This window comes from Protopterus annectens, chromosome 6.part0, assembly GCF_019279795.1.
Source record: "Protopterus annectens isolate FY-2018-M chromosome 6.part0, PAN1.0, whole genome shotgun sequence".
In the NCBI taxonomy this organism is placed as follows: Eukaryota; Metazoa; Chordata; order Ceratodontiformes; family Protopteridae; genus Protopterus; species Protopterus annectens.
The window spans coordinates 1,919,894,211-1,919,918,754 of NC_056737.1; the positions used below are offsets into that span (position 1 = coordinate 1,919,894,211).

General features: G+C 38.9%; 1 protein-coding gene across 1 annotated transcript in view; it reads right to left on the reverse strand.

Annotated features, from left to right (window-relative positions):
* ABCB6 (ATP binding cassette subfamily B member 6 (Langereis blood group)) overlaps positions 1-24,544 on the reverse strand; it is a 1,916,984-nt gene that overhangs the window by 1,567,194 nt on the left and 325,246 nt on the right. Inside the window, exon 5 of the mRNA XM_044075230.1 lies at positions 4,873-4,965. Coding sequence (XP_043931165.1) covers positions 4,873-4,965 — 93 coding nt within the window. The remainder of the gene's footprint in view (positions 1-4,872; positions 4,966-24,544) is intronic.

A 24,544-nucleotide genomic window follows, 5' to 3' on the forward strand; every position in this document is an offset into this window, starting at 1 on the left:
TGTCGGTCCTTGTCCTTCCGTTATTAAATGTGAAGTCGGAGTCTCCGATGGCATTTTGTATGAAAAACTAGCCCCAAAAAATTCCTCTGCAAACTCCGCCCGACGTCTAAGAGTGCGTCGGTTGAAGGAAGCACAGGCTGAACAGGCCGAGACGTCGTGGTCTGGGCCTAGGCAGGGGAGCCAGTAAGAGTGGAAATCCTTATGAGGTATTTGTTTCCCACAAGTTAAACAATTATTAACTTTATCTGACATCGGCTGAGGCAAGAAAGAGTCCCCAACGGGGTACTTAGCTTTTGAAGTCTTCGGTAGCTGAATTACAGGAGCTGGCCGACTGGCACTTGCGAACTGCTTCTGCTTCGGGCACCACGCGGCAAGAAAGACTGAGGAAGATGGCATCGGCTGACGCTTTTATACCCCAGGTGCTCTGACATCGGGGAAGGGGCGACGTCAGCCGACGCCGGACCCAGACTTTGGAATCCGGCCGACCGAAGGGCTGCCTGAGGCAGGACAACCCATATGTGATGACTGCAGATGCATCCTTGAAGGACATCATGTCCAAACCAATGTAATCTTGCCTCTCTGGCTTTGTCTCCAAACCTTCCAACCTGGGCTGACCCTCTAATATACTTATTCCTAATCCTGTCAATCCTCGTCACACCCAGTGCAAATCTTAACATCTTCATCTCTGCCATGTCAAGCTCTGACTCCTGCCTTTTTGTCAATGCCACTCTCGCCAACCCATATAACATAGCTGTTCTCACTACCTTCTTGTAGACCTTCCCTTTCACTCTTATTGGTACTCGTCTGTCACAAATCACTCCTGACACTCTTCTCCACCCACTCCATCCTGCCTGCACTCTCTTTACCTCTCTTCCACACTCACCACTACTCTGAACTGTTGATCCCAACTACTTAAACTCATCCACCTTCGCCACCTCTACTCCCTGCATCCTCACCATTCCTCTATCCTCCCTCTCATTCACACACATATATTCTGTCTTAGTCCTGCTGACCTTCATTCTTCTTCTCTCTAGAGCATATCTCCATCTCTCCAGGGTCTCCTCCACCCGTCCCTACTCTCACTACAGATCACAATGTCATCTGCAAACATCATAGTCCACGGGGACTCCTGTCTGATCTCGTCTGTCAACCTGCCCATCACCATTGCAAATAAGAAAGGGCTCAGAGCTGATCCTTGATGTAATCCCACCTCCACCTTAAACGCATCCATTAGTCCCACCGCAGACCTCAACGCTGTCACACTACCCTCGTACATATCCTGTACCACTCTTACATACTTCTCTGACACTCCCGACTTCCTCATACAATACCAAAACTCCTCTCTAGGCACCCTGTCATATGCTTTCTCTAAATTCACAAAGACACAATGCAACTCCTTCTGACCTTCTCTGTACTTCTCCATCAACACTCTCAGAGCAAACATCGCATCTGTAGTGCTCTTTCCTGGCATGAAACCATACTTCTGATCACTAATCATCACCTCCCTTCTTAACCTAGCTTCCACTACTCTTTCCCATAACTTCATGTAGTCACTGATCAGTTTAAATCCTCTGTAGTTACTACAGCTCTGCACATCACCCTTATTCTTAAAAATCGCTACCAAAACACTTCTCCATTCCTCAGGCATTCTCTTACTTTCCAAGATTTCATTAAACAATCTAGTTAAAAACTCCACTGCCATTTCACCTAAACACCTCCATGCTTCCACAGGTATGTCATCTGCACCAACAGCCTTTCCATTCTTCATCCTCTTCATAGCTATCCTTACTTACTCCTTGCTAATCCACTGCACTTCATGATTCACTATCCGCACATCATCCAGCCTTCTCTCCCTCTCCATTGGGCTTTGAAGATATACAAGAATTGTATTGCATGCTGAGTATTTAAAAGTAAAAAGTAGTACTTAAATGTGAGTTGACAATTAGGGAAATGAAACAAGAGGAAAAATAGTAATAAAATGCACAAGCCTGGACAAGTGAATTATTCAAGGGAAATTAGGCAAAATTATAATGGAATAGAAAGCATCAGAAAGTGGCTCCTTTTTTCACTAGAATGGCAAATAAAAAGGAAGAACATTGTCCGGAAAGGAGGTAAGCTTATGAAAATTAGGTTATATATTTGAGTGACAGATTAAAAATCAGGGAAGCAGGATTGTAAAATGAAGTTTTTGAAACAAAGAAAGCTTTAATTGATAATTTTTAGAATGGAGATGTTAACTAAAGGGTACCAGGATGAGGGCAGATGGCCCTTTTTAAGTTCTTTAGAAATGTTTGAATTAATATAATGACTCAAGATAGTGTATCAGGACCTGATGGCACGAGTATAACAGAAGAATGAATGTCAGGTGTTTTAAGTAGTAAATGCCTTGTTCATATTTGCTACCACTCTGTTTGCATATATAGAGGAAGTACCAGTGCAGTGGTTAGTGCAGTGTAGAGACAGCTATTAGACTACTGTTTCTAAAGTAAGCTGTGGATGCTTGGAAGAAGAAGCATGTATTATTTATGCGCATACCTCTCAACTTATTAGTGAAAGAAATCTGGACAAAGACAATTAATTTGGAAACAGCGGCCCACAAATAAGGATGGATTTTAAATATTGCTCTTATAAACTTAGAAAGTTGCTAGAATAACAAGGAATGCATTAGCATACATCTTCTGAAATATACTAAGGATCAAACTCAAACGTGTGCCATTATTTTGTGGCTTAAGTCCTTAGTAGTATGCCAGAAAATCACAAATTTTATTGGAAACAAACCAAAAATAAGAGGCAAATATCTGAACATTTGAGAGGTTATGTTCATGCACATAACATGGGGGCAGAGCAAGGCAGAAGTGGAGTTTTTGTGATATCAGTTATGTGCCTGAAGGCTTCATGTTAATGTGCTTCTCTAATTTACAACATTGTAACATATCAGAATTATAACACTTGTTCCCATTTTAAAATAATATTAACTTTGAACTCGTAATTATGTTTATGGCTTTATTCTGTTGTTAGAGTTTGTTTAGAGCTTGTGTGCGTTTTTTCACTTGTTAAAGCTTGTTTAGAACTCATTTGACTCAAAAACCTTTTACACTTTCTGTTCTGGTATTATTCAGATGTAAAGACTGCTACCAAACATTTCCAAAAACTGTGGGATTATCTAGTAATTTTAAGTATTATTTTCTTACATTTGTAAGCATATTGCTTTTTCAAAACTTGTTTCCATAATGCGACTTCTCTGAATGCAAGGCATTCTTACAGATTTCAGTGCACTATGGCTTCCTGACTCATTCATCCCATAATATCAAAGTACTGGGGCAGAAAATGCAGTGACATATATTCTAACAGAGTTAATATAATAATTAAGTAAGAAAGGAACAGTAATACACTTTATAAATTCCAAGTGCTGCAAAGTTTTAAACGTACAAAAGTGTGATCTGTAAAGTGTAGTTTGTTTCTTGGATCTGATAATAACACATGACTTGTGAAGTTATTTAATGGGAAGGAACACAGCAGAGTGGAACTTGCGATGGATTGACACAGAAGTGATAAAGATCTCTAGAATACAGTTGTCAGGCAAAGAATTATCCTGGAGCCAGATAACTTAGCTGCCATTGATGATGGAATTGTATAGACTCTTGCAATAAAAGAGAATCTTGGTTAGGCTTTGGTGAAGATTACAATTGGAATGGAAGAAAAAAAATCAGATTGTTCTATTTCAGACTTGAGTTTTAATGATGCATGTTACAGATTTTATGCAGTGATTTAAGCAAGGTCATCCTGGGCCAACAGCATGTTAGTACACTACATAATATATGGACAGTGGAGTGGTCAAGTCTAAATAGGCTGTTCAGGGTACCTGCACTTTTCTGACTGTGTGACATAGGCTGGACCAATTGTAGAGAATGTAGTTAACTGTACGCTTGTGAACTTTTTTGTAACTTTGAGATGCATAAGCAACTGAAAGTGCAGTAAACCAGTTGTATGCAGTTTTGAATACTGTAAGTCTTGGGTTGACTTGAACTCTTATAGGGAAGCAGTATTTCACAGCATGTGGATGGGACTGCTGATAGTGTATTGTATTTTAAGGGGGTTGGGTGCTGCAATCCTGAGTATGCCCTCCTTTGGATGAGCTGCCTAGTGACTATGAACCTGTTTTCAGTTTGCCATCCATTCCCTATTGCAATATTACCAGCTTACCATTTTTTATGTAACATAGGCAATTTATTCAAGGGCAGCAGGTACTGAATTTGTAGATGAAACTCTGACATATAGCAGTAACCTTTTCATTAGTTACAGATCTCTTTAATGTGGAATTATTCAGACGTCTTTTACTTCTGCAGATATTGTAGATGTAAAGCAGAAAACAGTATGCACACAGAGGTTTGAACAGTTATGGCACCTGAGAAGAAATGGAGAAATAGCCAAGTAATGGGACACTGAAATGGCTGTGTAGGAGGGGACGGGGTATCAAAATTACATGCATTTTGCTTTCACGTACATGGCAACAATTTTTGACATGAAAAGTTGGCAACCTTAGCCATCAGACAACTATCAAATTTAGGTCATACTGTCAACAAGCCACAGTATCACTGTGGTCATTAATTACCAAACAAGGTCAAAAACAGCATTTTTTTCCCCTAAAGCAAACCGCAAGAAAAACAACCAACAGATGCTAATTACATAATGAATTAAAATCCTGCTGGGTGGGAACAACATAACTTCAGTACACTTTTTGACTTTACTACTAAACATTACAATGTATTGCCAAACAAAAACAGGCTGCATAACTTGATCACACTTTTAAAACAGGATTTACAGATAATGAAAGCTACACATTTGATTGCAATATCTAAAAATATTTCTTACCTGCACCACCTCCTTGGAGGAACTTCAGTGCAACATAGATGCATACAATTTTAGCCAAGGTAGTCCAGCTATCTCCATTAGTCAGAGCATTCACTTTGAGGGAAAGCAAAATGCATTAACAGAAATCAAGCAAATACATTTTCTCAAACAACACAGATGATCACAGTAAAATATATAAAATGTGCCAGAAATCAATGCTCCAATACCTGAAACTATTTACCCATAATCATTCTCAAAATAATTAAACCAGTATTGTGTTTAATATTGAAGTTTCTCTTGTAGATAAATATTCCCAGGAAAAAACAGATAAAGTGAATGACTACGATCAGAAATACTGGGAGAATCCCAAAAAAATATATGCATGCAAAACTTGCAAAAAAAGTGAGCTATGTGGCTCACAAACTTGTCAAGCAGTATAGTTATACCATGTCTGTTCACCAGTATACACATGTTCCTGACTTCTTACCTTGGCGCCTGTCCTTGTCTACTCCCCTGTTTAATATACAGCCAGGTAGTACTACATTTTCCATGAAAGATCCACTTATTCTACAAATATGAGTTAGAAATGAGCTTCATCTTGTAGTCCACAATTTAAATTTGTCATATTCCATATGCAAACTGGGCGACTAAGTCGCTTAACCAAGAGTGCTGCTGAATCATACCTGAAAAAGAGGTCCTATTGCCCATGGAGCTTACAAATTAAACAAGATAAAAAAATAAGTTAAATTAATAAATGTGAATTGGTGGTATTAATTTCTCAATCTTATACTCTCCCTATGTTTACTAATATAGTTATAAGAAAGTTGGACTGCAGTCAGTGTTCGATGTTAACTATTCTGGTGGCATGACACTCCATTATGGATTAATTTTAAGTGTCCGGGTAATAGTAAGGAGGGCTGCAGCTGGAACTCGCCACAGTCCTGACTGGCAACACCAAGTTCAATCTCGGTCACTTAGAAGAGGCATTCAATTTATAACTATCACAAAAATAAGGACTGTTCCCACATCAGTCGACTGGATCAGATGCATATTTATGAAACCATTCAGCAGGTATCAAACTGGTGTACAGCTGTCTCCATTTCCATTCATTTCCATGAAGGACTGTATTATTTGATAGCAATGGTGCTATAAGACTGTCCTCTTCTCATCTGATAATTCTAAGGGGAAATCGGCCTTTCCTTTCATTCTTAACCATAACCACTGTTAGCTGCTCAACACAGGCAAACTTACAGCACTGCTGCAACCAAAAGCAAGTTTGAGAGTATTTGTGTGTATAAAGAGAAATATGCAAAGTTTATTTTGAGTTTTTTCCTCCTTCTCAGTGAAAAATGTACCTGTCCTTCTGTTTCACTCTATAGGCCAACTCACTCCATGACAGGAGACAGCCCTACAGCCCACTTGCTCCTTTTGACGTGACAGACAAGCCATGGTGGTGCACAGTAATCCGTACAAATAAGTTTTTTTTTTTTTTTTTTTTACTGTCCTTAATCCTACTGTTCATGCCCATTAAACAACTCCAAGATTTGACATGCAATAGGTGTCAGCAAGAGTGTGTCACTTGCTTCCACACTGGGTGCAATCCCTCAAACTTGCCAAGACCCCTTGAAGCTGGTCCTGAAGAGGCATCCCATACACTTCCTTTGAAGAGAGGCAAGCCAGCCAAACTATTTCAAACGTCCCTTCTTAGCAGCTCTAACTGGCTCCAGAGCTGCTAATCAAACTCAGATAACCCAAATCATACTCGGGGTCTTATCCCTCTAATGACAATACACCTGACTGGGGAAATGTCCAAAGTCATTGAAGGATTCTCGTGATGCTCTGATGGATGGAAGCAATGCAGCTTAGCCAGCCATTAGCTTAAACACTCCACTACAGTAAAGAAGCCCCTGTATAAATCTGCCAGTAAACATATGTGTTGTTTAATTTCACTGAAATAAGCAGATGAAAAGTTTTGTATCAGCTTGTCAGGGAAGAACACTCAAGCTAAAACTAGGCTAATTATTTAAGATATAGCAACACTGTCTCAAAAAGAAAAAAATTCTCACTACTTAATCTTTACAATTGTGCAAGTCAGGAATCCACTAGGAAAGTCCTAGATGGAAGGTAAAACCTTCAGTAACCATAGGTCCAGAGTCAGGAGTTTAAGAAATAACAAGTTACAAGCTACTGTGTTCTCACCAACAGCACAAGTGGCCACTCAGAATCAGAATGTGGGAAAAAGTGGGCTGAAAACCAGGACAGTTTTCTAGCAGTGTACCTAATTTAAAACATCTCATGCATGGAAAGGAAGGGAGAATGAAAAGCATGTCAAATATAAAGAAAGGGAATATCTACATCTAAAGTTATTGACGTAACTACAGACATTTTGGGTGGAAAGTGGCAATATATTTATCAGATACCCAGAGAAGATAAGGATCACGAAAGGCACTGTTAAATAAATAAGGACATACCATGCATGAAGAAAAAACATCAGGAACAAACACTCTGAATTAACAGTTTTTCACAGTTTTCCTACAAATATATGATACCTATTCAGTATTCTAAGCAAGTAATAATCATCAGACACCATGTTCTGTGAATGACATATGAGACTTGGGGTTAACCAATCAGCAGTTTTACAAAGCATACAAGTACACCCTCCAGGAATCAAACCAAGGTCTACAAAAGTGACTGTCTGAATAAGAACGGGGAAGAACTCGTTTACAGATACAGATATGATGAAAGCAACCTCAGGCAGCAACAGTGTCTGCATAAGAAGTTATATAAGAAACTATTTTTTTAGTGAAGATGGGAGTAAGCATCAGTACCATAACAGACTTCAAGCAGGCTGCATCAATCAGAAAACAGGCACTAATAAAATGACAGATTAAAGGTAAGAGTGATAGTGCTGCAACTGTTCAAATGGTAGGTTCAATGTTGTGGGACAAAATGAACAGGATTAGCAAACAGTGGATGCAAATCTTAGGACAGAATGGCAAAATATTTGCTTGTGAGGTTCACCTTGGCCACTACACAGACATCTGACCATAAAGCAAAGAGCAGCCTGTGTAATTATTCTCTTTTTTCACACACACACACACACACACACACACACACACACACTAGGGTAGAAAGAAAGAAAGAAAAAAAAAAAAAAAAAAGAGTGCTCTTATCCCTAGACCTAATGGGAAAAAATATCCCACCAACATACTCAATAGGATTATAAAATGCTGCACTAAAACAACCAGTGTAGGATATTGTTTTACAAAATTTTACAAAAAAAAAAAAAAAACTATTATTAAATATATAGAAACACACATGCTCTCGATATATAGTAAAAAAAACAGCAGGCCAAAGACCTGGTCAGCACTTGGGGAAGGGGAAATTCCCTTTTGCAGCAATTAGCTTACTATTTGAACATCAGTGGTTTATGGTAGATAATCCTTTTCAGAAATGCATTTCATTTACAGTGACCAGTGCTACAGGACATTCATAAAAAATGGCACAGCAACAATCAGTGAAGGGTCTCAACCATAGACATGGAGAGTTAAATCACTCGTCATAATGTACTGCAATGCTAAAAATCCTTCCCTACTGTTGCACAAGGCACCAAGTCCACAATGTTTAGAAAAATGTTTATTTGGAAGTTTCACAAATATTCTGGGCAGATGGACTCCTGAAGCAGACCTCAATGGCAGGAAGCTGCCCTGGTAAAATAAGCCCTGATCTATGCAGTACAGGATTTACCATACCTGTCAAAGCCAAAAGTCATACAGTTTGCAGCCACTAAGAAAAAGAGTTTGCTTAGCCACTGGTCAGCCCCAATTGCCTGACATGAAGGAGAAACGGATTATTCTTGAAGTCCTTGTTTTGCTGGAGTAATGCCTCAAATGTCTGCGTACATGCATGGTGTGTGCAGGAATGACTCTGCACCCCACCCCCATCTTGTTCTCACTCTTTAGGCAGAAAAACTGGCAAATGAGTGGACAGATTGGGGTGAGTTCAAAACACCTGTGATATGAAGGGATATCTTATCTTCAAAGACATCAGTGTCTACTTGGAAGATAAGCATTAACATACATTAGAGCCTACATATCAGAACTCAATGTGCCTGAGATGAGAGCTGCTAGGAAAATAAATCTTCTAGGAGAAGTATTCAAGTTCACCTGTGCTGATATGTTAAAGCAGAGGCAGAGTCAGTTTCAATATGAAAAAGATGAAGTTCTGGGTCAGAAAAATAGGGTGCCTAGGTAACTAGAGATGGAGGGTCTTCTAAGAACTATTTAACTCTGTACTAACATAAACCAAAGGGACCAATGAAATGCAGGCAGAAATGGTTGAGAGAGGCACATTTACAGAGATGTAGGCCAGGTCCCCCCCCCACAAAAAAGTCCGAGAGGTGCTCTATGACTTCAGGAATGGGACAGGAAGTGGGAAACTACTGTCTTATTCATAAAATTGTGAAGAAAAACAGCAATCTAAATAAATACTGCTTCATGTGTCATGTTTGCTTCTCTGAAGAATTTAAAGAGCATTTGGTGAAAATAAAAAAGCTTTGTGTTTTCACCCTGATGTCTTACAGGCTGCAAAACATAAGGCTCCTGAGATTTGGATTCAAAGATTTTCCATTCTACTGGTAAGAAGTTTGGAATGCAGAGAAAGGACCATTAGCCTCTCTGCTACCACATGACTCAGCCTGGTGAGCTTGATTTTTAGCAAGCAGTTTCAAGCTATGAGTTCAGACTTTTTTTTTCTTGCAAGACATGTCAGAAGGAAGGCATATGTAAAATTGCCTGGTTTCATCCGAGTAATAATGCATTTGTTTCTAATGTCACCGTGTAAGGTGCTCTGGAACAAAATAGGTATATTCAATGAATCCAAAAGGTGGACTTTTGATGATTCACTTGGCACACTCACAAGTCTGTTTTCAGGTAGTCCAATTTTTGCGTTTATATCACGTTATTGAAAGATGAAAACAGCGAACGCTATTTCAAAAATGACAGATTTTTTTGAGTTTACATACACGCGGGAAGATGTTAGTATTAACTTTTTGGACATTAGCCTTAGTAAAGACATGGTTAATTCTAGGTATAAAAGCACCATTTACAGAAAACCCACTTATTCAAATGCTGTCTTGCATTTCACCAGCAGCCACCCCTACCATCAAAAAAGAGCCGTTGTTAAAGGGCAGACGGTCAGGGCGGCTAGAATGGTTTCTGATGACATAGATTTTGTTGATGAATGCAAGCTTTTGCACACCATGTTTAACAATAGAGGTTATCCTGAACCCTTAGTTGTTAATATTTTTTGGAAATTAGTCACAAGCGTTGTATTGGATATTTTAAACCTCTCTTAAATGGTTCCTTAGTGAAACACACTGAGACTATTGATGACCAATCAAGTATTGGATTGCCCAATGGAGAACACAACTACAGGACTAGCTTCCTTTGCACTTATTCCCCTTGAACATTTTAGCATAAGGGAAATGTTGAATAAAAACTGGTCAATTGTCATGGAAGACAGTGGTCTATTGAAAACATTAGGGGAAAAGCCCAAAATAACATGAAGAAAGGGGGATAATTTAAAAGCCCTGCTTGAAAAAAGGAAGAAAACTAATCGGAATAAGCTACAAGGCATGTTTAAATGTGGGTCATGTCAGCAATGTAGACACATATCTACAGAAAATAAAGTCACTATAAGGGAGAAGAGCTATGTTAATGGCAGATTTAATTGTGACACCAAGAGTGTTGTTTATTCAGCTTGCTGTGACCAATGCACTGCATTCTATATTGGTAAATCCGAGAGAAAAATAAAGCAGCGCATATATGAACATCAATATGCCATTAATAGAAGTGACTTAACGAACGCATTGGCTAGGCACGCCAAAAAGAACCCCAACCATAAGTTTACATTTTTTATACTACAACAAAGACAAGTTGATGTTAGGGGGGGTCCTTGGCAACTACTCTTGGAAATTGATGAGATAATGTGGCAAATAAGAACTGCAGCACACATTTTCCCAGGCCTTAATGAATACGTGTCCATTAAGAGCATTTTGAAACTTTTGGCGTTGAGAAGGTAACTTGTGTGTCATACACATTAATTATAAATAATTCATTTGATATTTTTGTGGTTAAAATAGTTACCACTTAGTGCTTTGTTTATACTTATTTTAATATAAGCCTGACTAGCCTTAAATGTATTTTTGATCTAAAAAAAACTAGTAAAAAGCTTGTAAATATTAAAACATGTGTCTTAAAAGCACCTTTTAATAGTATAGGAACACGTAGAATAATCGTACTGATTTGTTGAACTTTTGCACACGAGTGCAGCTTTACTCATTTTCATATTCATTATAACTTATCATTTACAATTTTAAAATATGAATCTTCGTATTTACGAAGGGAATATGTGACTACACGTTACTGGTTAATTTTAAACAATGTGCCTCTGGATAGCTACTTTTTAGTAGCATGGAATAATGACAATAAACGGTGGTTTGTAATAGTGTCGTTGAATAAAAGTATTCATTTTATTTTCATTTGGTACTGATTTTCGATAAGTTATGTACTATTTATTACATGGTTTTAACAGTTTTCAGAATTCTATTAGACGTTGGTAAGAAACATTTATGTTTACGTTTGTTTTATTTAAGAGCAGTATTCCATTGATTGTGTGCTGTATACACATACACTTTTGTGTATCTATGAAATTTAGTTTGACATGTTTCTTTAAGCTAAGATTAAGGGACGAATCTAATTGCTTAATTGGTTAAATTTTTGTATAAAATGCTTGTTAATTAGTTTAATCATTGTCTGAAGAAGGTGAGGCACTGACCCCACCAAAAGTGCTAATAAAACTTTTTATTCAACAAACTTCCAGCTCTTCATTGGTTTCCTGCTCGCTTTGCTTGTTCTAGCGAATGCTATTTCATTGAACCTAAAATATCTAAACCACATAATATCGAACATTCAGAACAGCAATTTTTTTCCTTGGGGAAAAAAATTTGCTATTCCGAAACACATACATACAACACAAGCACACCTAAAAAACATCAATACACACACATACACTTATAATCCAATATCTATCCACTTACCTTAACCCTAACCCTAACTCTAAGGTCCGTCACTATCGCACACTCACCTAACCCGTGCCCAAACCCACTTAACCCGCCCCTAACCCTAATTCACCTAACCCGCGCTGTAACCCTAACTCACTTAACCCGCTCCTAACCCTAACCCATGCCCTAATCCTAACAGCCACACAACCGCAAACTTACCTGAACCCGACCTGTAAATTTCCACCACAGCGCTGAAAATAGCAAAGCCACAGAACCGGCCAACCAAATTCTTTCCCTAGGAAAGAATTTGGTGTTCTGCAGCTTTGCTATCTTTAGCGTTTGTTCAAAACGGGTCCATATTAGAACATTCGAAGTTTTAAAATTTCGATGTTCTGATAACAGACTCCAATTTTTTATTGAGTTTAAAAAGTCACATGTCTAGCCTGGCTCACTGATGTACAAGGATGGAGTCCTGAGTGTGATCCAGGCTACCAGAGTTCAATTAGCTGACCTAGCACTGGAGGAGCCACAGAGGTGAATGAATGAAGGAGCATGGGACACTCACCACTCCTGTAGGAGGATGGAGTTTGCATGCACTCAGAGACAAACAGGGCAGTACGATTTCCTTGATGGAGAAGGGAGACGCCACTGATTTCTGCAAGGGGAGAAGCATGGCTGCATGGAGGAAATGCTCCTTGCATAAGAAACTAATCTCCACAGACTGCTCACTGCATGATCCTCTCCAGTGTCTTGCTGGGTGCACATGCCTACAAGCAGGGAGAAAATGTAAAAAGCTTATACCACCCCTAATGGCTGCTTAAATAATAATCCTTCTCATTCAGCTCCAGCCTGGTGAGGTGAACGAATGGGCTGATAGTCCCAACAGAGGGTATGACTGTCAGAAAACAATGAGGACTAAAACTGTTGCATGTCCAACATCCATTTATCTAAGGATGTGACCTACCAGTCAAAATGTCGGCTGAAGAGTTCTTCTGCACAGTATGCAAATTGCTCAACAGTGAAAATGGAATTTGGCAGCCAGATTCTGTAAATGGGTACCAGTGAGCTCCCCCCTCTGGGACAGTTGTCTGTTGCAATAATACTCCCTAGTTTCTGTACTAACTGAAAGCTAGCATGGTCATCTCCTCAGGATGATGTGCTTCCTGCTCCGTTTCATGGACTGCTGAAAGTTGGCTTCTGCAAATAAAGTATGAGTTTACTGTTGTTAGCCTTTGCTCTGGTCTGGCTCTTGTGAGAAAAAAAAAGCCCTGTGTTCTGGAAATTAAGGGGATTTTTTTTTTTATTTTACCTATTTGTTGACTGGGTAAGACCACTGGACATCACTGTCCTTTTTCAGTGGTGACTTGGATGCACTACGTAGTTAAGTGAATAACAATGTCACACAACAGGCAAATGAAGGTGAAGGAATAATGTACTCAGAGCAGAAAGCAACAGCCATAGCTCAGAATGTTAGTTCTGTACACTAATTTTAGACACCACTGGAACTACCTGGACTTTTGTCGTGTAACCCACCATTCAGAACCTTGATGACAGATGAGGAAAATGTCCTATAAATCTTGACAACTGAACTATGACATTTTGAGAAGACCATTCAAATGAAAAAGTCCACTGAAAGCCACCTTCAGTAAGCTTGACTTTGCCCTTTTCTCACTGTTATGTTTAGATACAGAAGGGCATGCATCCTGCACAGAACTTTTTTTGGTTCCCTGAAAGTGGATTTCAGCAGACATTCAGAAGGAACACGTTTCAAAGAAAAAACATCATAGGTTTCATAGGTTCATACTAGGCTATCTGCCCTAGGGCATGTATAAGCCTAGCCAAAGTGCGTTTAGCTTTCGCCACCCATTTTAAATTAATTATAGGTTCATAGGTTCATACTAGGCTATCAAAATTATTATAGGTTCATAGATTAGTACTAGGCTAACTGCCCTTGCAAGCCATTTTAAGCCTAGCCAATTATCCCCCTGTGAGATTCAAACCTTGTACCCTGTGTTTGTAAGGCAAACACCTTAACCATTAGGCCATCCTCCCAACTGCCTTAAGGCCAGCTGACCAGTTCAGCACTGAAGAAGTGCTGTGCAACAGTGCTGCTACCCTCTTCGGGAAACATTTTCAGCCATTAAAATGTAACTGTATTCTTTCTAAATCAACAGAGTCTTGTTACAGTTTTTTATAGCAAATGGTTGATGAATTTCTTAATTCAGAGTGTTGTTGGAGTTACACAGGTTCTTTAAATCTGTAATAACGGTCTTTTAATAATTTTATAAGCATAGCTTCTTGTGTTACTACAGGTACTCAATATTAATGACATCCCCTACCGTCCACAAATGAATATTCATGCGGCTGCTCCCTAGTACGGCCTGGAGGTGTGTCTGGGGTGGGATTTGCTACTGCGCATCCTGTGAGGTACTACACTGGTAGATTACCGAAAATATAGAAAACAATTCACAAATACTAATGGATTCAAATTGAGCACTTTTGCATACAATTGAGTGTCTATAAAGGAAACGGTGACCTTGAACAATACAACCCAGATAATTATTGGTTTTAAAAAGGGGACTAATTCAGAGGGATTAGTGTACATGGTGCTCTCTGACAAATGTCTTTCATTTTATATTGCAAAGACTGAAAGGAAATTCTCTGAGGATATACGAACACTTGTACGATTTGAGGAAGGCTAACTGCAATACACTCAATTAGGTTCATAGGTGTGTACTAGGCTAACGACCCAGTGAGTTAAACATGAACCCAAGCACCTCACAGCCCTGAGGACGTCCCTACATTGAGGGTGTTTTTTGACTGTGGGAAATGGAAAGACTTACTGGCTGAACTCTGCCCGGACACACACTGAACATGCAGTATTCTGTTAAACACAGCTTTGGTTCAATTTTTGTGCATGGTTCAGACCATTCTGGACTTCTGTAAATGAAGATCGTAAATGAAACTGTTACTGTCATAAGAGTACATTCCTGTCTACTTACAGGGGAAACACAGGAGCTATAAATTTGCTGAAAACTAAGGAAAATCAGAAAGCCCAAAGGATAAGAAAAAGTGGCAAAATTAGATTTTTCCACTCAGTCTCATGAACTGCATGAAACTGTGATGGGGATCTTTTGGTGTCCTTCAGATCTAAGAGGGAAAAGGAATGCATTCATCAGCAACAGTGAAAACAAGGCTTGTAGAGTTGGCACCCTGAACTTTTTTACTAACAAGTGTTTCTTAAACTTAATATGTTCAAGATGGGACTCCATAAACCCTGTTCTTTGGATATTAGAATTACATTAAATAGTGCTATTTGTGCTTTCTAGAAATGGAACATTCTCAACTTAATTAGGGTCCACCCATTGATTTATAATGAATATGGTATGTTCTTAAACTGGTCATCTGGTTAAAAAGCATGCATTCAAATAGAAGAAACTGATTAGACAGTGTGGCGTAACTGGTGGCTACCAAAATCCCTTACTTAGCTGTTGGAGAACAGATGAAACTACTGCTGAAGAACAGTATTTCTAGCACAGTAAGTAAGGGGGTAGGGAGGACAGGTGATCTGCTAATCACTCACTATGTCAAGTTGCTAAGGAAAGGAGATGTGGACTTGAAGCCCTCTATGCAGTTTAGCTTGGTTCCTTCTCTCCTGACAGGATTTCTACTTCTTCCATAACAGCCTATTCATTTGTATTGCTCATGCTTAGCCTATTTATCAGAGAAAGACCTAAGAAATAGTAGAGGTAATAGTTGGTTAACTGACTACAATGCTACCCTTTTCTTAAAAGGGACATCATTCATAAAAATATAAAAGATTGCCTTTTCGCCATGAACCATCACTCTCTAAATTCACAAAAATACGTATATGTCAAACGAAAATACATTGTTACAACAGGTGGTAAGCAGGAATATTATGACCTAGCTGTACCTAGTGCTGACAAGCTTGAGAAAATAAATAAAATCAGTCTCAAGCAGGTCAAGATAAACCCTGCTCAGTCATCTTCTAAACACCAGGCATATTTGAAGAAGCTTTAAAAGAGATGGATTCTTCTATACACCTAAGCCATCACTGTAACTGGGTGATTGATCCCCTATAAACATCCTGTGAGTTTCATTTATTTACTGGCATTTGGTTATCAGGAAGATCCGACTGGGTTATGCAATACTCAGTTTCAGCAGAGGCCCAGAGAAAAATAGGTCCAAAAAATATTTAGTTAGAAAAACTTACAAAGAGATTATAACAGACACTGTGTGAGTGCAAAGAATATTTGAAGTACAATGATTACAAACTCAACACGCAACTAGTTTTTGTGTGTGTGTGTGTGTGTGTGTGTGTGTGTGAGAAGCAGTAGTAGTCAAAAGAGTAAAAGTTAAAAAAAAAAGATGAGTGCAGAGAAGAAGGAGGTAGTTATGGTTAGCCAGCTGTAGAAGAAACAGTAGTACGAGAGAGAGAGAGAGAGAGAGAGAGAGAGAGAGAGAGAGAGGGAGAGAGAGAGAGAGAGAGGGAGAGAGAGAGAGAGGGAGAGAGAGAGAGAGAGAGAGAGAGAGAGAGAGAGAGAGAGAGGGAGAGGGAGGGAGAGAGGGAGAGAGAGAGAGAGAGAGAGAGAGAGAGAGAGATCAAAAGCAGTGTTGTTAGAGATCCGAAATACTAAAATGTGTACCAAATCAAGAGGTTGCTGGGGTTGATTCCACAGGCAATCTGCATGATCGCAGTTGCAGGAAAAAAAAAATAGGTCAGGGGTTCACAACAGTTCACAGGCAAGTACTAGGCTATCTGCCCGAGGGCATCTACAAGCCTAGCCAGAATGTGTTGACTTTCGCCGCCCCCTTAGATTACTTCCCTGTGCCTCTGTCCAGCAGAGCCACTGCAGTGATCCCTGGGGTAAATTTTCTGCTTCCCATCCACTCATCAAGGTTTCTCCTGAAGAGTGTTAGTGAGGGGCTCTACCTAATGTAGATTGGAATCCTGTTCCAAAGCATGGGGAGTCTCCGGGACAGAAATCTATCCCTCCAGCACATCCTATTTATTGTTGTGGTGAGGTTTAGATCCCCTAGAGCGTGCGGCTCTTGGGGATTTTTTTTTTTTTTTTAGGTGGAGCATATCCATCAATTCTGGGTTGGACATGGCCTTGCATGTCAGGCAGAGATCACCTCTGAGTAAGCGGTATGCAACCGAGTACAGCTGGAGTTTCTTCAGTCGAGCTGCAGAGGACATCTGTTTGAGGCCAGTAATCCTCTTGGTGAGGTACTTCTGTGGTCTTTCCAGTTGTTGCAGGTGTCTTGCAAGGTACATCCCAAATGGGGCGTTGTACTCTATGATGGGTCTGATGAGTGATGAGTAGAGGGGCACAAAAACCTCTTTTGTTCTAGAGGTGAACCCTTTTGTGATTAGGTGGGCCACATAGGACTTTCTAACCACCTTGACAACATGATTATCAAAGGAGAGATTACTATCTACTTTGGTCCCCAGATCCCGTATTACATTTTCTGTGTTTAGGGGACTACCACGTATGCAGTAGGTCGTGGGTACTTTGTTTTTTCCAAAGGTGATGACTATGCACTTTTTGGCATTTAGCTTGAGGCCATGATTTTGACACCAGAAATCCGTCTCAGTGAGACCATTCTGGAGGATGTCTGTATCAGCCGGAGAGTCAATTATGGCCCCCAGTTTGCAGTCATCTGCGAACTTGGTCAGCCATAGTTCTCCTGTGCTTGCCTATACCTCTGAGAAGTATATACCCAACAGGAGGGGTCCCAGGACTGAGCCCTGGGGGAAGCCACTTGTAACCAGTTTAGAGTCGGACCTAGAGCCTGCAACTCTCACAGTGTGGGTTCTATCCGTGAGCCAATTGGCAACCCATCTTGTGACATAGGGGTTTATGTTCAGGCTGGTGAGCTTGTCTAGAATACCAGAATGGGGAACGGTGTTGAAAGCCTTTGTGAGGTCTAGGTAGGCTCTGTAGTCCTCCTTTCCCTTGTTTAAAGCCTTGGTAACTGTCTCAAAGAAGTCCACCAGGTTTCAGAGGCATGATCTGCCCTTAAAGTCAAACTGGGTAGGGTCCAATGTTTGGTGGTTCCCAATGTTTCTGTTAATGAGTTCCATGATGATGTGCTCCATAGCCTTGCAGACCAGGCTAGTCAGGCTTATAGGGCGACAGTACCCGGACCCCGGTGTGGCTCCACCTTTGTGGAGTGGGATAACTGTTGCTGTGCGCCACTCTATGGGTACGTAGCCTGTAGACAGGCTGAGTTTGAACTGTTAAGTTTAGGCGAGGGGTTAGTTCATTTTGGAGCTTGTGTAAGACGCAGCCTGGGACACCGTCCGGTCCCATTGAAGCTGTGTTTTTGGCTTTGGATAGGGCTGTTTTAACTTGTTTGTCAGTGATTGCTGGGGCTCTACATTCTTCTGGTATGGTTATGGGCCCTTTAGGGGGTGAGAGGGGGGTGAAGTTTGCACTAAACCAGTCTGCCAGAATGTTGGCAATATCAGTTGTTTCAGTGTATTTTATGCCATTCTGCACTAACTCAGAGCAGATAACAGAGTTTCCACTTAGGTTCTTGACATAGCTAAAGAACTTTCTGTGGTTATCTTTGGAGTCCTTGGCAATGTCTTTCGAAGCTAGCCTTGGATGATTTTATGAGGGATCGTAGTTTCGTGCTGATACTGATCAGGGATGTCTTTCCTTCCTGGGATTTTACTCTTTTCTGTACTAGTTTCCTCTTTCTATTGTACAGCTTATTTATTAATGAAAAGAGCAAAATTACAGTTACTAGAGTTACTAACGAGAGAAGGTAACATGCTTTGACCACTCTCTCAGTTAACCCCACACCTAATGGTCTTTAATTACCTGCTTCAAGCCCAAGAACCGTCTCATCTTGTGTCTTTTTTCTCATTTCTCCCTAAACTACGTAACTCCACATACACATTTTTTTCTACTACCTAAATCTTATTTTTTTCCAAACCTTTCTAGCTTACTCGCATTCTTATAAAATCACCTTCAACTAATTCAAAATCTGTGTCTGCCAAATATGTTCCTCCTGTGTGTCCACCTCACACCTCCAACAATCTCACCTTGCAAATACCAAGTGTTACTCTAAGAATACTAACCCCCACTCAAAGCTACCCTACATATAACACTGTCCACCTTTCCTCAGTGCATACTGCTTTGAATTTAATCATTTCACCCCACCTTTTCTTTAAAAACAAATTTATTTTTTAACATCTTTACTGAAGTATCACTTAAGACATAAGCAAATATACATTTATATAACAGAAAGCAAAACATACCAACATATTCCCAGTTGCAAACATTCTACATCACATATATTCTTTTGTATAATTATCACCAAGCCAACATTACATAAATTGATAAATTCCTGGCTTTCTTAAACTTCACTCCTTCTCCAAAACATTGTTTTGCGTGAGACTTTCAAGATGGCTGCGCACTGAGCAACGGCTTAATTCTAGCTCTCCCAGTGTAAAAATAGAAAGTCAGCAGAGAAAGCCAGTGGACTTGTATTGCTGGGCAAATGTCAGTAATTGGCAAGTAAGTGCACTGCCTGGATGCCAGGAAAAAAGAAATACAGAGGACCTGAAAAAAAATCCGCTACAAAAGGTGAGGAAAAAACACTGACTGGAAGAGTACTGCAACTGTTCAACAAAAAGCAGTGCAAGCTCCAGACATGACTTCCAGTAACCTAGAAGAAAGTATAAGACAACTGCACACAGACCTGATCAAAATAAACAAAACACTGATGGAGTATATCAACTCAAATAACAAAAAGTAGGAAAAAAATGGAAGAAGCTTTGAATGGATATTCAGATGTGGTGATAAAAACCTCCAAAAATCTGAGGTCGAAATGAAGAAAAAGGCTGGCTGAACATAAGACTGCTCAAGAAGAGATGTTTCAAAAAATAACAAAATTAGAGAAAAGAGCAAGCAGGGAAAACCTGAGATTTTTTACTGTACCAGAGAAGCTGGAAGAACAGACTGTATTAATTTTATAAAAGCACAAATAAGCAACTGGACTGGTATTCCACATTAAGAGTTGTTAATTGAAAGGGCACATTGTATGTATGCTCTAAATTTGGCTATGAAAAAGCAACCTAGACCTTTAATAATAAAGATGCAATCCCACCAGCAGAAGGAGTTGATTCTGACAACAATGTGGCAAAGGGACAAAGTACTAAAAGTGCGAGACAGCAGAGTGTTTGTGGAGAATGATTACTCAATATACACCAGGCAGAAGGGTAGTACATTTACTCCACTATTCAGGGAATGTTGAGAAGCAAGTATGAGATTCAAACTGCTATACCTAGCTATTTTCAAAATATTCTTTCCTGGAGGAACAAAATCATGTTTCATGCAGTACATGCTAAGGAGGAAAAACACATCCTGCTTCTTGTTCTTTGGGTAATGAAGAAAACCACAGAGACTGTGCCAGTGAGACCTTTCCAATGTTTCAAAGGAAAATGCGTGAGAGAAGGAAACAGCTAAGGCATATTTTTATCAACCATATGAGACATGGACAGACGTAAAGAGCTGAAGAATTCTATCTGGGAGGGGAAGGCAACAAGAGTCAAGTGGAATAAGATGATTTCTTTCAATAGGACAAGGTAGATTGGGATTACCAAATTTGAAGGGGTATTTCAGAGTTACCCTTCTACTTTCTGTTGCCTAGGTCATTGTGCTAAAAGTTTTTGTGTTCTGCAGTTATTATAAAAAAGCTGCTTAATAGCAATCTTTTTAACTCATGCAGGTTATCCAGACACTCCCTTAATTTTCTCTTTAGCACTCTGCAGTTGCACCTCTTCTTGTTGTGAGTTTCCCTTATTCTGCAATACTTTAACCTTTGTCAACTTCTCTAAATAATGCTTAACCGTCTCTCTTTTTCTTTTATTCCTACCCTATTTTTAAACTCACTAGCTATAACTTCTGAAGATTCCTATCTTCCCTAATAACTCTCAAATAATTTCCATTACCCATTCCTTAAATTCCTCTTTTTTTAACAGACAAGTGGGGAAACACCTGTGTCTCATTTCTACTTCATCACCATGAATTTTTTACCTTGGTTACTGGCACATAAACTGAAATAGTTACTGGATGTATATCTAAGCTATCAATTAAATGCACATCGTCCTGTGCAATATAATATCTGTCTAGTCAAGCTCAATTATGGTACACTGGGGGAAAAATGTTGCAACTCAAGTTCTAGCCCCCACCTACAAGTAATATTCCCTGCTGAAAGCTGCTTATTTCTTCCAAAATTACTTAATCTCCATAACAGCAGTTTTAGGTGGAATATAAATACATGCCAGTGTAATCCTCATCCCTTGCCAATAGCCCCCTCACTACCACAAATCTACCATTATCTTTTTCCCCCCCTCTTCTATCACTATTGGAGCTCCTATAGTAATTAGCATAAGTATCCCCTTTTCCTGCGTCCGACATTCCACTGAATACTGATCCTGAAATCCTTTCTTTATCATATTGCAAAGAAGGATACCATTCCCAGCTAAAGCTGATCTTCCGCACAAAATACTCGCAACAATTTAAAAAAGTCGGACAACAATGTCTGAACACTATAAGATTATTAGGTAGAATAACAATAAAAACTAAGAATAAATATAAAACAGTGACTGAGATAAGCGCTTTCACTCTCTAGGCATTTCTTCAGATCTAAAACTAAGGTTCACATACCATCACATTTAAAACACAAACAGCCAATGAGACATTGTATCCAGCAAAGTTACTGCCAATATTTCATTATAGTTCTTATAGTTTTTCTTGTTACTCTGTCTAATAAATTTATAGCATTCAGCTATGGTTGCTGGACTTTTTTTCATTCTTTATCAAATTCACATGTTCACTTCTTTCCAAATGCGTCTCCTGTAGCACTGCTATTTGTACTCAGCACTTCTTAATATAATTCAATACTCTTACCTATTTTTGTCTAACTGTGAGGCCATTCACATTCCAAAATAATATACACAGTGTAGCCATTATGATAAGAGGTTACTATACTCACCTATTATATATGTCATCTTTTTAAACTTTCCCTTCCTAGCTTCTGTGTTACATGCACCCAATAATATTTCGTAGGGTGATCCTTTATACAGCTATTTCTTGTCATCTCCATTTGAGTCCATGCCACATTTTACAAAACTTATTTTAATGAAAACCCTCAAACAAAAAACACACACACACAGAATGTATTAACTTAAAACAACCACAGAAAACTATGTACATCTTCAAATACTGAAGTTTAACCCTCCTTATAGGTGCAACTGTCCCAAACTGACAGCTGCATCCACAGACATTACCTAGTCTAAAATTAGGGTAATCCATCTAAAGTGCATTACACTAACTGCGGTTTGTTTTTCTCCCATCTTAATTCAAGTCCCAGATGTAAAAAAAAAACAGCTTGTATGCTTAAATAAAAAGTGAACTTGCTATCTTTAAATAAAACTAAATTATACACTGTTGTAATAAATACACTAAGATATTTAGGTGGCATGAAAACTGCAAAGGTGTATGTTACAGTCTATGCTCCTACTTACACTAATTGCAGTCTGTTCTTGTTTTGTCTTTATTCCCCTCCAAGATGTGAAAAACAGCGTGTACGCTTTCAGAAAACATTAACCTTTACCCTTAGTACACTGGCTATCTTCAAATAAAACTAAATTATACACTGTTCTACAAATGCAATGAAGTATTTAGTTACCAGAAAGGCGCTCTCTTATTCACTTCCAATAATTTCAAACTTTGTTTTACTAAGCTGCTTTACATCGCTCTCTGTCAAATAATGTCCACAAGTCTTGAAATGTACTGCCTACACCTGTAGTCAGCTAGGCTCCATAAAAATAAGCTCAAATGTACAGCTGCCACAGCTACAGGCTTCTCAACTCACAATGAAAATCTATCTGCTAAAAGGAAAACTTCTCATTACATTCACAGTGATCTCTTATTTTTATAGCACACATGCTTACACAAGCAACTTGCTATTAGATTAAGCCAAGAGCATTAATCCAGACATTCATCTATGCAAAAAAATGAGAAAACATCTCAACTCTACATGTATTATTAATCAGTGCACTTTTACACTCCATCCCAACAGGCCAAGATTACAGCACATTAACTTGCATGTGCTTTTGTCCAGCCTTTTGTCTTTTTTTACATAGTAATGTACTAAAAAAAGCAAAAAGTAAGTGTTTACTTTAGTATCATTAGTGCATACAACAATCAGTGAGAATGCTTTACTCTATAACATGCAATTTATATCATGAAATATTATTTTATAAATACTGTTAAGAACAAAAATTCTTTTACTTAGTTACAATTTTTCCTGTTTTCCCCCTTTTAGTGCCCTTCCAAACATTAATGACATGAAGTGACAAGTTTAAAAAAGTCATCAGACCAATCTTTCCCGGCCACTTTTTCTTGTAAAGCCGTGCTTCACAACTGTGATTGATGATTTATACTCTCACATTTATTTATGAATTTCAGTGTTGCTGTTCTTCTTTCTGTTCATTTCCAACTCCTAACTCCAAAGTACTCCAGATTCCTCTAGTCAGCTACTTTGCTTTTTCTCTCAAGAATTTTCCTTTTATACATTGGAAAAGGTTTCACTAGCAAAGTCTCTCTATGGGACCTATTATTAGAACAGTAAGAAGCACTGCCCTCCCCCCTCTATTTGATGGCTCACTTTTTGTTGGACAAACTTTTGTATTTCCTCGTTAGTCTGTTCTGCATCAAAAAAAAAAATACTTCAATCATTTTGTATTTCCTCTTTAGTCTGTTTTGCATAAAAAATACTTTGATCCTGCAGAAAAAATATTCTGAAGAGAGCAGAATACAGCCACTTGAATCTCACACCTGCCTCAACATTCCTCGACTGTCACGATATATTTGCTTCTCTTTTACCTGTGTACAGTGAATAATCATTTTCCACAAACACACTACTGTATCCAATTTTTTATATTTTGCCCTTCTTCCACAGTTTTGCCAAGATTAACTCTTTCTGCTGGTATGACCAGCATCTTTACTAATACAGGTCTTTATTGCTTTTTCACAGCCAGGTTTGGAACACACACAATATGGCCTTTCATTTAAAAATCCTGCTGTGGAATACCAGCCAAATTGCTGATTTATGCTTTCATCAAATTAATAAAATCTGTTCTATCCAGTTTCTCTTTTACAGCAGAAAATCTCAGGTTTACTCTGTATGCTCTTGTCCTGTAACTCTAGCAATTTTTGAAGCAGTTTTTTCTTGAGAAGTCTCATACTCAGCCAGTCTATACATCATTTTGAACTCTTATCAGTTCATCTGAATAGCTGTTTAAAAGCTTCTTCTGTTTTTCAGCCCTTTGTTATTTGAGTTGTCATACTCCACTATTTATTTTATTTCAATCATCTTTGAGCACATTTGATTTATTTTTTCCCTCTAAATTACTAGAAGTCATCTTCTGCACCAAAGCAGGAGAGCAGCCACAGGATTCTTCCCAATGAATGTTTTCTCTTCACCACTTCTAGTTGATTTTCTTTCAGGCTTTCTCATTTCTTTGCTGGCATCCAGACAGTGCATTTACTAGCCAATAAACAAATTTTACTAAAACTGTCATAA